This window comes from Triturus cristatus, chromosome 4_2, assembly GCF_964204655.1.
Source record: "Triturus cristatus chromosome 4_2, aTriCri1.1, whole genome shotgun sequence".
NCBI classification, from domain to species: Eukaryota; Metazoa; Chordata; class Amphibia; order Caudata; family Salamandridae; genus Triturus; species Triturus cristatus.
In genome coordinates, this window is record NC_140586.1 from 418,423,957 (window position 1) to 418,437,626 (window position 13,670).

The 13,670-nt window shown below is 41.4% G+C and overlaps 1 protein-coding gene across 1 annotated transcript in view; it reads right to left on the bottom strand.

The window, feature by feature from the left end:
- Positions 1-13,670, bottom strand: part of SASS6 (SAS-6 centriolar assembly protein) — a 238,305-nt gene that overhangs the window by 156,825 nt on the left and 67,810 nt on the right. The window contains exons 6-8 of the mRNA XM_085601887.1: positions 8,585-8,662; positions 5,868-5,987; positions 1,452-1,643 (exon numbers count right to left, since the gene is read on the bottom strand). Coding sequence (XP_085458013.1) covers positions 1,452-1,643; positions 5,868-5,987; positions 8,585-8,662 — 390 coding nt within the window. The remainder of the gene's footprint in view (positions 1-1,451; positions 1,644-5,867; positions 5,988-8,584; positions 8,663-13,670) is intronic.

The window sequence follows — 13,670 nt, forward strand, 5'->3', positions numbered from 1 at the left end:
GATTTTGACTGTGCTCCCATTGATAAGGATGCTCTCTTTCAGGTGAAATATTTCCTAGCTTTCAACAAGATTGTCATTGACCCCAAGTGTGTCATTAACTCGGCTTCTGTCATTGAGAGTAACATGTTTGACAAGACTGTTGCTTAAAAAAAAAAAAAAGACGTGGTTGACAGTATGTTTGTCACAGGCGTGGTTGTGACAGTTTATTTTTCTTTTTTAAAGGAGTTTTATATAGCGTGAACTAGACCCGAGACATCGGGTATCAGAGCGCTTTACATGAGCACCAGTTTCGTTACAGAAGGACATATTCATTTTGGTTAGGCACAGGGAGATTAGGTGATTTGTCCAGAATCACAGGATGTTGAGCGTGGTGGGACCCTCATTAATGGACTAGAGTTGATGAAATAGTTGTTTATAGAGCTCCCTAAGGTGAAAAAAGAGTTGAAAGTGTAGTGTGGTGGTCGTAGTGAGCACCATCAGTGAGCATTTGACATTAAATATATTTTTGGATTTTGTCTGATTCTGGTCTAGGAGGGGCTTGAGCTTAGGGTTCATATAAAGTAAGCACGTCAGTCTTAAGGCTTCCAACTAAAACCTCTGAAAATAGCATTTCTCCTATTGGTGTACTCTCACTCAGCACTGCTTCATAGCCCAGTAGTAATGTAAAACTAACGTATAAAACATAATTAGGATACATTTGGTAGACACTTGCTAGGCTTACATATCAGGAAATTTGTTGCTTTAATAAAAGGGCACGCCCCAAGCCATCTTACTGCTGGTTTTACTTCACTTTATCTCCTTTTTCTAAGAATTCTAAGAATTCCCTCTGATTCAGACTGGAAGGGGAATCCCGTTTCACCATACTTCCTTTCTCTTTCTTTCCTCTACTATCCGAGTGTCGGCACTAAATGCTGTCTCTTCCCGTATATCCCTCAGGGGATTCATTACCCTGGTAACAATAAGCAATTCCTTCCTATCCAGGATCCACACGCTTGCGGTTTGTACCTTCACTCCTTAATTTCCTCCAATGTCTTTTCCATGACAGAAAAACTGCTTGCTTCTTCACCAGTGAACCTGCAATGGACATGGCTGAAGGACAACCTGCCACTCACCTCTACTGTATTGACAGTAATCTTTCATTTGCTTTGTTCTGTTAGAACATGATTTAACGAGAAATACTGAGCGAATGATAGAGGAAATTCATCAAGTTAAGGTAAAGCACATTGACCATTACAGTGCTTGAGTGACTGTCATTACTGTAAACATACCGCTTCTGTAAAATGCAAACAACAAAATTGCTTTATTTTTAAATTGCTTCAGTGAATTGTAATCCACAAAAAGTACCATTTGTAAACCAATTTGTATTGTAAGAATTGGTAAAAACCATATAATACCATTGAGATCATTTTAAAATCAAAACTATAATACAAAGAATTCAAAAACATCCTCACATCATCAATTCCAGAAAGCTTAGCTTTAAGTTCTCTGATTGTAGAGTCCGCTTTATATCGCCTCTCAGTTAACTCCTTGTTGGCAAGCTCCAGCTCTGTAAGTCGGTTCTGTAGCTGTTGGATACTTTTATGATGTAGGCTTTCCAGCTCTTTCCTCTGTTGTTCACTTTGCTGCTGCCACTGGGAATGTGTCTGCATGAACAAATGGACATCCGTGGACAACATGGAAAGACAGACATACATAAAAAGATGATTTGAAAAACAATAGATCATTTGAAGTCTCAAATAAAAAGCAAATGGCACGGATAACCTTCAGTGCTGGTGTATTCATAGATTCACATGCTTGAATCATTCCATGTTGTGCAGCAGGGAGATCCCATCAACATTACATATTAATTAAAAGTACTTATTTATCACAAACCTGGTCACATGGACAGCAGAGCATTTTACAAATACCAATGGTAAGAATTAAAAGTCACATGGTATGATAATAAATGGGGAGTATAGAGTTCGAGAGATGGAGATGCGCTCTGACAAAACACTGATTGAATCTTTACCTCTTAAACCTGGTGAACTCATGCTTCAAAACGACAGGTTAAGTGGTCACTAATAAGTCTTACAAGATAGTGGGTGAATACCATCTTTCAATATACAGACATCCTTCCATTTGATTTGGTATGCAGTTGTGGTTGAAAAAGCTCATGACAGGATGAGCAAAAGCCTGCACTCTGACACAAAGCAGGAAAAGCTCATTATAAATGTTCAGGAGCTGGGATGTAAAACCCTGTGACATGAAGTCATATTGCAGACTTGTCCTCCCTGCTTGCAGAGAAGGCGAGGGTGGTTCATGAGGCAGACTAGAGGGTTGCAATTAATTTGCAGGAGATCCTTGCACCAATACTCCCTATATACTCCTACTACAAAGTGGAGCTATTAGAATGATTACAGATGGTCCCTTGTGACCTTGCTGTGCACTTTAGAAATCATTTAAAAGAAATAAAAAACACACCATACCAGTTTATCAAGCACTTTTCCTCTACCCCAGCTGACAATCTCTGCTGTTAGACAACTAGGATGTCTTGTTTCTCCATGTCTAGCTCCCGAGGTCGCCAGTGTTCTTTTTACAGCTAAAAAGGATCCATTATCTATTTGTAAGTCCCCTTGATCTACTTGGATAATGCACCAACTCCTAATAAGTATTCCTACAACAGGGAAATAACATTGGCGACTGTCCAGACGGAGACTATTCCCCATCGAGCATGGCACTTTGCTTCTTGATCCTCCAGCCTCCCCACCGTGTTTGGGTTATATAAGACATTTAAGTCACAGCTGCTCTCTTCACTAGCACAGCAGCTCCCGTAAAACAGGACAGAAAAGCCTGGAGACTCAGGCAAATTACTCCCCTCTTTCAAAAAGTGTGTGTGTTGACACTGGATTATCTGGTTAGAGTCCTCTGGAGGATTCCTACACTGAATTAACATTTGTGTGGACCCTCTAAAGTTTAGAACCACACTGAACTTGTGATCTTGTTGCGAGTACAGTACTGCTGTCTTTAGTTGATGTACAATATGCCCCACGTCATTACATGTTCTGCTATTTGCGGCCACTGAAAGTCTAACCCCTGTTGTGTAGGGTGCGTGGGAGGAGGGCAGAACAGTATCTGTGGATACATGGAGGACTAATCCTAGGACAGACCTTTAGGTTCAAACAGTACTGGTGTGGGGGGTTGCAAAAGTCCTTGGCCATGGAAAGTAGCTTTTGCACTCCATCAAAAGATGGAAGGCTTTGGCTCAAGTTGCGTCTAGGATTACTCACAAATGTAGTATTTACTAGCTGTAGGATAAGCTTGATTTGTCTTTATTCGGTAGTTGCCAAATAACGAGACAGGCTGCTGCAGACAATTATGCTTGCTGAGCTGCATTTCCATCCTTTTAATCGGTGAGTCTTGGGTAATGGAAAACCCGATGACCTGCTCTCCAGAGGTGGGCCACCATTGGGGAGTGTGTGGGGTGAGGGGGGCAGGCAAGACATTTCAGGAAGATCCGAGGTGCAGATTTGAAGCCAAACAAAAGAGTTCTGAACTCAATCTTTGGCCAAGAGAAAATCAAAGTAATGCTTGCAGTTGTTAGTATACTTGCGGTGGTCGGTATACTGAAACATCTATCTAGAAGACATAAGCAAGTCATACTCTATTTGCAAGACAGTGATTTACTCCTGTTTGCTCACTGCCCAGAATAGCTGTGTCTTCAGACACTTATTGAGTGGTCTGCGATGCAGGATAGATCTCCAACCTCTGAATTTCTTTCAGCCCAGGAAGCCAAAGACTATTCTCATTTTAAAATGTTCAGGGACCACAGAGTGAGACTAGGTCTAGCATACTGTGCAGTTGCTATGGACATGGTGAGGATACAAGTACATCAGACACTTCTTGCATGGGTGAACATTAACCTTGAAAGATTCTTATCCTCTGAAGTCAATTCAACTATGAGGAAAACAGTGTACTTTGGTAAAGGAACCCAGAAAGAACGCTCCACGGGTGACAGGCTGAAAATGGGCTTGCAGTAGATTATTCAGGGAAAAGGGTGAATAGATAGTATAAATCACATCTGTTAAGATCAACAACAGACCTCAGCATAGGGACTCCCTCAAACACAAGGTCTGTTAGGAATGTGACTTATGATGGTATTTGAAGGGGAAAGTTAAGTTTAAAGTAGTTTTGAGACTTACTCTTCGGAAATGCATATACTAGACATACATGCATATGGTAAATGGTTCTCATGAGAAGTACTGAGAACCAAGGGCCTGATGTACAAAGCCCTTCTGCAATTACAGTGTTTGTGATTGCAAAAAGCCCTTTTATGACTTTTTCAACTCTTTTTCATAAACTTTATTCGATTTGAAAACAAATCATAAATGCATATAAATAATTCATTCAATAAAATAGATCACAAGATACAGGATTATTATTCTTACTCTGCATACAAGAAATAACCTTAATAGGTGCATTACATAGAATAGTTACTCACACCACAAAAACAAACTATAAGAGGGTTGCCACATGCATGATTAAAACAATTTTTATGTACAATCGATCTTCCTCCTGGATCACTGCTCATAAAAGAGCTTTTGCGATCTTTAACAAATAATAAATAGGAGGTGGGCATGAAAGGGACGTCCGATTCCATTTCAGATTTGAAAGGAAATGGTTTGTGATTGCAAATGCGGTAACCACTGAGGAGTTACAGGTCCCCAAGTAAAGGTGGTAACTAATTTACAAAAGGGCAAGGTGTCCCCTTGAAGCACATTACCCTTTGTGAATCATGCCAGCCGTCGTGGAAGGTCTGCAGATAGTGCTCCTCTGAACCAAAGTTTGCAAGGGTGTCCCCAAACTAGACAATTTTAAACAAATAATTAAAAATAAAAAGCAACACTAGTGCCTTTAACGGACGCATTCTGATTTAAAGAAAAAAAAAAAAAAAACATTTTCCGTATGAGAAAGCAAAGGCAGGGATCCAGGTCTGTTGTCCCTTGCAGTCCTCCATCCCTCCACTGCCTGCTATTTACGGAGGTCACACATTGAGACCTGCCCAATTAATATTCATTAGACACACTGTTTTGCATTCCCAATCACAAATCAGTTAGTGCGTAAATTGCATACTTCTGGTTGGTTTGTGAATGGGAATGATACATAGGGCCTGAAACATTAATGTATTATATCACATCAAACTACTACAGCACACCGGAAAAGCCATTGTTTTCATGGCCTTTGAACTTTCTAGCATTCATCCTAAATAGGTTGATAAGAAACTGTATAAGGGCTTTTCATTACGAATCAGCTGTATGGTACGTTAGATATAGTGATCAGAGTTTACGGCTATGGACATTTAACTGTGAGTATATTTTACAATGCTTGCGAATTGGTTTAATTTAACATAGTCACAAATACTTCAAAAACTACCTAATAGTTTTTTGTTTTTTGTTGTCTAGTAATCGAGAAACACTACCTCGAGTAGATCATCAGTCCCTAGGGTACTTTCCACAAAATGTCCTGAATATCAGTTTTGTGCTAATCGCATGCTGAACCTCAAGTTAACTCCATGAAGTGCTGTAAACAATGCACTACTTCTAAAATGATAGATTTAGGTTTGTCATCTCAAATTTGTAAGCAGCAGCAAGTACAGCTAGGAACCAGCATATGAATAGTTTTAATTAACTTTATATTCACCATTCACTGCAACGTTAAAGACTAATCAAAAAATATTTTAGTTCATTTTGCTCTCAAAATACTGCACTAAGGTTCTTGAAACCCAACTTTATAAACACATTAAACACTTTGAAATGAAACTACAAGAATATTTTAGAGAAGCAAAAAGGTAAACATGGATATGAAAATATTTTCCAGACATGGTGTAATACCTGAAGAGCCTTTTCCTTTTCACGTGTGAGCTCCTCTGAATGTTTGTTCGTTAATGTAGCTGCTTGTGTGGTCCATTCACTTCTCAACTTGTCAAGTTCTCTGCTTTTTTCAGACAAGGTCTACACAGATTTAAAAACAAAAAAAGAGCCAACAGTTCAAGCAACATGCATGCCCGACCAATCAATCTGATCAAATTACCTTTACATGGTTAAAAACAAATAGTTTAGCAAGGTCGTCACGCATCTTTCACCTAATGTGACACCACCTTTCAATTAGCATTCTAGAAATAGATTGTTTGCATGATTTTCCTATCACAGTAAATTATAATGAACTATCACCGGGGAAAGATGTAATTCTGTTAATTTGACTCAATACGACTAATGGGCAACAAATAACTGAAATAACTAAAAGAGATAGTTTGTACTGTGATCTAGTACAATGGTTTAGAAAAAACGGCACGGACTATAAAATACGCACATCATTGTTACTACACAAACACGGGACACTCGTTTTACAAACCAATGCGAGACCAAAGACTGAGTTAATCTTGCCTACATTAGTGTGTCAGCCTGGAATTGCAGGTGATGGTGTCGATTTATAAAGTCTATTGAATAAGAAAGTCTACCTAATTAATATTGAAAAGCTTTTTTTGTAACTTAATATTTAAAATTATCTGCACAATGGTGTTTTTTCACAGTCTAAAAGGCCAACTGGGCCAGCTTGCCTCTCTCCACAACTTGCCAAATGAAATCTGAGAAGGCCAAAACAAAAAAAAAAAACACAAACACAGGTTAACAGGCACAACAAAAGGTCAGAGTAAGAGTAATTGTTCAAGCAATATGACTTTACGGATGATGAACGTTTATCTGATGTAGATCAAAGTCAGATCTCAAGGGACAGATCATGGTCAGTCTATACAATAATGGAGGAGGAAGGGTCAGACTTGCTTGCAGCAAGTTGGTGCAGCATAATATTGTATGCAATTAGAGCGATTGTTAAGGATCCCAGTAGCTTGAAATCATGATCTATGACCAACTATGTACTCATTTATTATATTATCTGACCTTACTCTACATTTTATAAATTGTGTTGAATCTCAACAGATAAACGTTTTGCGACATTAAAGAACGTGCAGTGTCTTCACATACAGAGACATGAACAGTCTTACTAAATAAATTTGAGCGGCCATGAGATGAATGGACACAAAGTAGCACTTCCAAGGCGAGCCAGTTTGCAAGCACAAAAATAACAAACGCGCACTTTTGGAAAATAAAAGTATTCAACAAACAAACCGAACATGAGATTGGGGGATGGTTGGAAAATAAACTATTTATGTTTATCATTTATGTTGAATGTTGATGATAAAATGCCCAGAAATACTTAATTCACTTTGTGCAGATTTCTTTTCACTTTGTACAGGTTACATTTCGTAGATTTTCGTGAAAGCTTCTAAAACATAACTGCTTCTTCATGAAAAACAGCCGTTTGATAAATCAATAAATTAAAATGGCTCATAACTAATCTTTGAAACAGAAAAGGGGCACTCAATCATTGATTTTCACAGTAATTTATTTAGTAAAATTATTGTGAGATGGTTTAATACCCTAAAAGTAGTATCTTAACGCTGTATCAATAATAGAAACGTGCTTTTCTCCCCTACTTCCCATCTTCTGGACCTTTGTTTGTGCTGCAAAGGGCAACGGTAAATATAACAACCAAGAGAAAGTTTTGCTGCTCCAATAACAAATGCTTATACATCATGACACTGTCAGCATCAGAGATTTCTTTGTTTGCTTTCATATGGGAAATGTTTCAAGATGCTGCTTGGCCTAAAGACTGAGCAGGCAGTATTTGATAAATGGTCTCAATTTCCCATAAAGTGCTTGCTTCTTTTTTTTTGCCCCAGGGTCCTTTAATATTAGAAAATGTATTGTAAATGATATTGTGGCACCTTTCTCTGATATGGATTGTGCCAGAACAAAATGTGCACAGGTGCAATCCCTGTGGAGTTGGGAGAGGAGCGGCGCGGGGGGGGGGGGGGGGGGGGGGGGGAAGAGGGGTTTAAGAGACAGAGGCACTCTTCTACATGGGACACTGCCTCATGCAAATGTGCAAATGAGGGCACACCATTACGTTAGCGGAGCAGAATATTAAAAATGCAGGCAAAGAATGTGTTGGGAGGTGCACTCATTATGCGGCATATAAAAGTTGCAACACAGTTAGGGTGCTCCTAGGTAGAGGAGCAAGTGGGTCCCAGGGTTCCCCAGGCATTCAACTGCAAGTGGACGCAGTTGCACTTCACCCGGAAACAGGGGTGGGGCAGGGAGATTGGTGGAAGTCACTGCCCTGTGTGTCCAATATTTTCCAGTCTGGCACACCGTTTCAATGATGTGCTTTCCACAGTGCAAAATACAAGCTGTGCACATTCATTTGTTTCCGTAATAGAGCACATTATCACCACCAAACATAACTTTGTGGTTGGCGCCGACAGCAAGTTCAATATCGCATAGTTCAATATCGCATACACAAATAGAAATTCGAAATCTTATGGGACAACGGGATAGCTTGCTATCCGTATGGGTAATTGCTACAGCGCCCCACGCCGGGCTAGTAATACAAATACTACAAAGCAATACAACACCAGTAAACAAATTTAATTAAAATGAAAGCAGTATCCTCTAAGCCATAATACGATTAACAATATTTTGTAGTTTACCTGTTGTGTGTAACTAAGTTGTCGGCCTAAATCATCTTCTGTTTTTTTAAGTTTTCGCTCCAGCAACAATTTTTCTTCCTGCATTATATGATAAAATAACAATTTATTTAAATACTTACAACATAATTTCTAGTTTCTCTAACTTGGTTATGTACTACTTGATAGTCTTCAGTGGGAGTCAGCAAATCGATAAAAAATGTAATGCTGTAGAAGAACATTACTTACTTGTAACAGCACAACCAAGCTCCTCCTTTGCTTTCTGTTAATCCTTCTTCAGCTACTTTTAAACTTCTCACAATGGCTTTATAACTGCTCCAATTACAATTTATTTGGTGTGAGAAAGAGCTTCTTATGACATGGTTAGCCCCCACTTTTTGCCTGGTAATTGATGTGGTTTCGATTGTAGTGCACAGGGTCCCTGCCAACCAGGTCTCCTGTGCCCGTGCTTCTTCCCTAAAACATATCCACAATTGGTACTTCTGCCCCCTACAAGTCTCTAGTAAGTAGTACCCTGGGTACCTAGGGCCTAGAAGCTGAAGGGGGTCCCCACCTCACTAGGACCATGCCACTGACCTTGCATGCCGGTGTGAGGGAAAAAACAACATGGCACCCAGCATTGCCTGTAGGTATAGGTAAGTCACCCCTCTAGCAGGACTTGCAGCCCTAAAGCAGGGTGCACTGGTATAGGCGAGGGCATATCTGCGCAAGTAGATATGCTCCTACAATACTTAAGTCAATTCTTAAATATCGCAAGTACCAGGGAAGCAATAAGGAGTACATGGACTGTAAACTCAACAACTTGAGCTCCCCAGCACTGATGGCTTCACTGAAACCAAGAGTGTTTGGTACCAAACAGCTCATTGTAATAAATCCACACTGATGCCAGTGTGAGATTTATTAAAACATGTACTCAGTGGACAGCTCTGAGGTGCCCCCTGAAAACCTACCACCCTGGTGTGGGCACTGTGTCTTTAGACAGCCTGCCACACACAGACATGTTTCTAGATCCATGGGTGGAGAGACTACTCTCTGTGACCAGAAACAATGCACATCCTGGGCAGAGGTGCCCAACCTCCTACCCCAGGTTGGGCCTGTGCTCGAAGGGGAAGCTTCAAAGGCCTGTCGCTTTTGTAATGGGACCCCCAGCCTCTGCTGCTAGCAGCAGATGACAGCCCCCGGTTTACACCCCCACTTTGAGCAGGAAAACTGGGGGGAAAACTCAGAAAGGTTAGTGGGTGTGCTCACCTTTGCCATCTCGACCCCCTCAGGTGGAGGTAGTGAAGTGAAGCACACTTTTCATTCCCCTCCATCTTGAAGATGAGGGGACTCCTCCAATCAGGGCTAGGTCTATTCCCCCCTCCCACAGGAGGTTTACATAATAGAGGGTGTAGTCGCCCCAGTTAAGGTACCCATTGGCCCTCCAAACTACTCCTCTCAAACGCCCTCTAAATTTAGTACCTACAAAGGACGAATTAGACACCGTGCAGCAAAGCCTGAAGAGGGCTACTGACTTGGCCCTAGCCCTACCGGCCTGTCTCCAGCTTTAAAGACTCTGCAAAGAAGACCACTTCTTTCCTGTGGCCAACGACTACCATAATCCCGAGGAATCCTGCAAGCTCTTCAACAAAGACCAGATCTCCTGTGGACAGCGGCTCTGTCCAGAAGAATCCAACTCCAAGGGCTCCAGATCCAGTTGGAACGACGACTCCTGCCCATTCTGCACTTGCCCCACATGGCCCGAGTCTGAGTGGCTCACCTTTCCAGTGAAGTCTCCTCAGCGATCCTAACCTCAAATCAAGCATTGGCGGACCTCTCCAGAACTCCACGACGACCCCTGCAGCCTGAATCCAGAGGCTCCCCCTGACCGCCATTGGCTCTTTTAATCAAACACCGACACCAGAAAGCACCCCTACACCCGAAGCCCCTGCGCCTTGGTGAGCTGAATAGACAATGCACCTACGACCCTCTACATCTTATTTACCGCTGCTGTCATTGGTCTCCCTCTTGCAGCCTCCTGTGCAACGGCTCCAGTCTGTTTGTCGAAAGCAGACTCCTCATTGAAAAGCATTAGGCGCCTAACGCTGAAACTGCACCCTGCAGCCGGCCGCCCCTGTGCCACTGGTGGTGTATGTTAGGTGCTTTGTGGCCCCTCCCCCCTGTGCTGGTCCTAACCCCCAAAGACTCGCCTCTGCAACAATTTACTTACCTGCAAGTAGTGTGTCTTTGAGTACCCCATTTTCTATTGAAACATACTGGGCCAAACTCCAATTTTGACCTCTGCTCCCAGCTGCCCCTCTGCCACTGGTGGTGCAGTTTTGGCACTCACCGGACCAGTGTCCCTTGCTGAACTTTGGTCCCAAAGACTGGAACTGCAAGTCTGATACTTACCCGTTCCACCGCATTATTGTACTCCTCCATAGGATAACATTGAACTGTTCAGAAAACTGTTTTAAGCGTCGACTTTTGAAAGTGAAAAGTATTTATATTTAAAAACGTACATACCTTATTGCGAAGATCTTGGTCTTAAAATAAAATACAACCACTTATTTTTCTAAAATTGGCATGGATCTCCTTCGCGTGTCTCCACTATTGGTCAATGTTGAGCAATAAATGTCTTACACTTCTTCGAGTTAGGCCTAAGGCTGCTAGTCCATACTATCATTAATAAAGCACTTTGGGTTTAAATTGAGCTCTGTACCCTTCTGGGGAACCCCTGAACTCTGCACGATATAACCACCCAGTGGCATACCAAACACAGAGCCAGCGTCCTACACTAGGGCACTCGTAATCAGGCTCCAATACTGATAAGACAGATTTATCCCTGCGGGAATTTTCTCCCCATCTTGGTGGCCTAGTTCCATGGTTATAACGCCCGTAACTGAACCTGGTGAGAGACCCATTTGAAATGTTTTTTGAAATGTGGTCTTTGTTTCACAACATATCAAGATGGAGTAAATTGAGAATTGTAAATTGTATCCTTTACAGAAGTTGTTTCAAATCAACCAAGCTGCTAGACTTGATAATACTTGCAGACCCAGAAGTCTGGGTGTTCTGAGACATAACACAGTAAATGTCCTCTGTACCAGGCCTAGTGGTTGTACTCAGAATTTGGAGAGTTGCTCAGCTAATACTCACTTATGATTTTTTTACTCCTGATCCAATTGTCCAGCCAGAATAGAGGTTGGATGTGGGCCACATTGCAGGATGATGACCCCATACATCAGAAAAAAATAGGTTATTACAGAGTGATCTCACGCAGATAAGGAGCAGCTGTGATAACGAGTAAGTGTTGAGTGATGGCACAGTTCATGAGCTAAGTCGAAGACATAGCAGTGTCAATTTTGACTTAATAAATTCAGCTAAGAGTAACAGATGGCACCACTATGTAGAGATATATTAAAACCCTCTGACAGTGCATGTTTACAGAGGCTATAAAAGAATTTCTTGGTGCACTTTTTAGTATGCTGCAGAGAGGCCACATAGGCTTACTCATTATGGAAAGCTTGTACCACGTGAAACAAGCAAGTTGTAGTGGGCTGGTCCCACATGTTCAAGAGTCACAAGTAGACGTTGTAGACGTGGCCAGGTAGAAGTAGATGACGTTTATTACGTTCTTAGATGTATATACAGCAAGCCCCACCAGGAGCAGCCTCCTAGCTGCTCAGCCCATCTTCCCAACTGTCTCACACACACACAGTCACCCAAGCATTCCACTCACAATAACATTCTACGCGGAACACTCACACTGGCTGAGCAGCTGGGTACAGAATGAACGGGAACAGATTAACAAGAACTGAGGATATTACACAGGTCTTCCCCGATATTGGTTAAAATGGCATGGCCTAGCGATCCTCTTGGGCGGCTGCTGCAGCCGCAAACAAGTGCTGGATTGTTCGGACTGTTGAGAGGTCGCCCCTCGAGGAGGAGGCCCGGGTGGTGATCCTTGGACAGAGGGGCACTGTGTGGGACCGGGGGGTGTCCGAGGCAATTTGGTGACCGTTCTGTGCTTTACTCCTGTGAGAAAGAGGCTCTGTATATACTGTTCCCAAATAGGTACAGTGTGTACAGAGTCCACAGACCCCAGAGGTTTGGCAGAGGTTAAAGTAAGATATAACCTTACTCTCTAAAGTGGTAGCTTGGTCGAGCAGTAAGGCAGTATCAGAGGACAGTGTAAAGCATTTGTTGTACACACTCAGTCAGCAAATGGTCTCACACACTCAAGAACTGAACTCTAGGCCAATGGTTTATATAAAAAATGTATGGTTGTTTTATTTTAGAACCAACAATACGTATCAAAATATACTTTCTCAGAATGAGATGCTATAGTTATATACTTTTGCAATATGCAATTGACTTTTGTAGGTAATAGTTACAGGTTGTTGCAATAGGCACCACAATTTCAAACACAATAATACATAGAGCTCAATGGGAATTTTAAGTTATATGCAATTAATTACTTTCAGGATTACTTTCTAATTCCAGGACTGAATCCTAGATTCAGTCCTGGGACAGTTCTTGGAAACAAGTGAGTAAGTTCGGTTTAGTTACTGTTGTGATTTTTAAGTAATATTTTGCTATTTTCAAAGTTAACACTTAGAAACTTTTTCTGATCAAATTACCAATGTTATCCTATGGAAGGAAATTCACTTAGCAAGTAAGTGGGGTTATGGTTACTTTTTCTAGGCCAGTGTTGGATCCTGGATCCAGCACCAGTGTACCACCTGTAAGCAGTTGAGAAACTGAGTTTAAGATATACAGGCGATTTTTAAGGAATATTTATAAGTTTGCAAAATCGACACTTTGAAGAAATTTCATAGAAAAACAGTCAATAGTTCCCTATGGAAGAAAATTCAAGTTACGGGTAAAGTAGGTTCTCGTTACTTTTGTAATCCAGGGCTGGGCTCCTAGGCTCAGTACTGGGACCTCTATCCAAGGTAAGTAATAACGTTTTCACAGTTGGTACGATTTTTAAAGAATATTTGTAGTTTGCAAAAATCGACACTTAGAAGAAATTTCACAGAAAAACAGACAATGATTTCCTATGGAAGGAAATTGGGTTAGTGGTAAGTACGGTTGTGAGTACTTT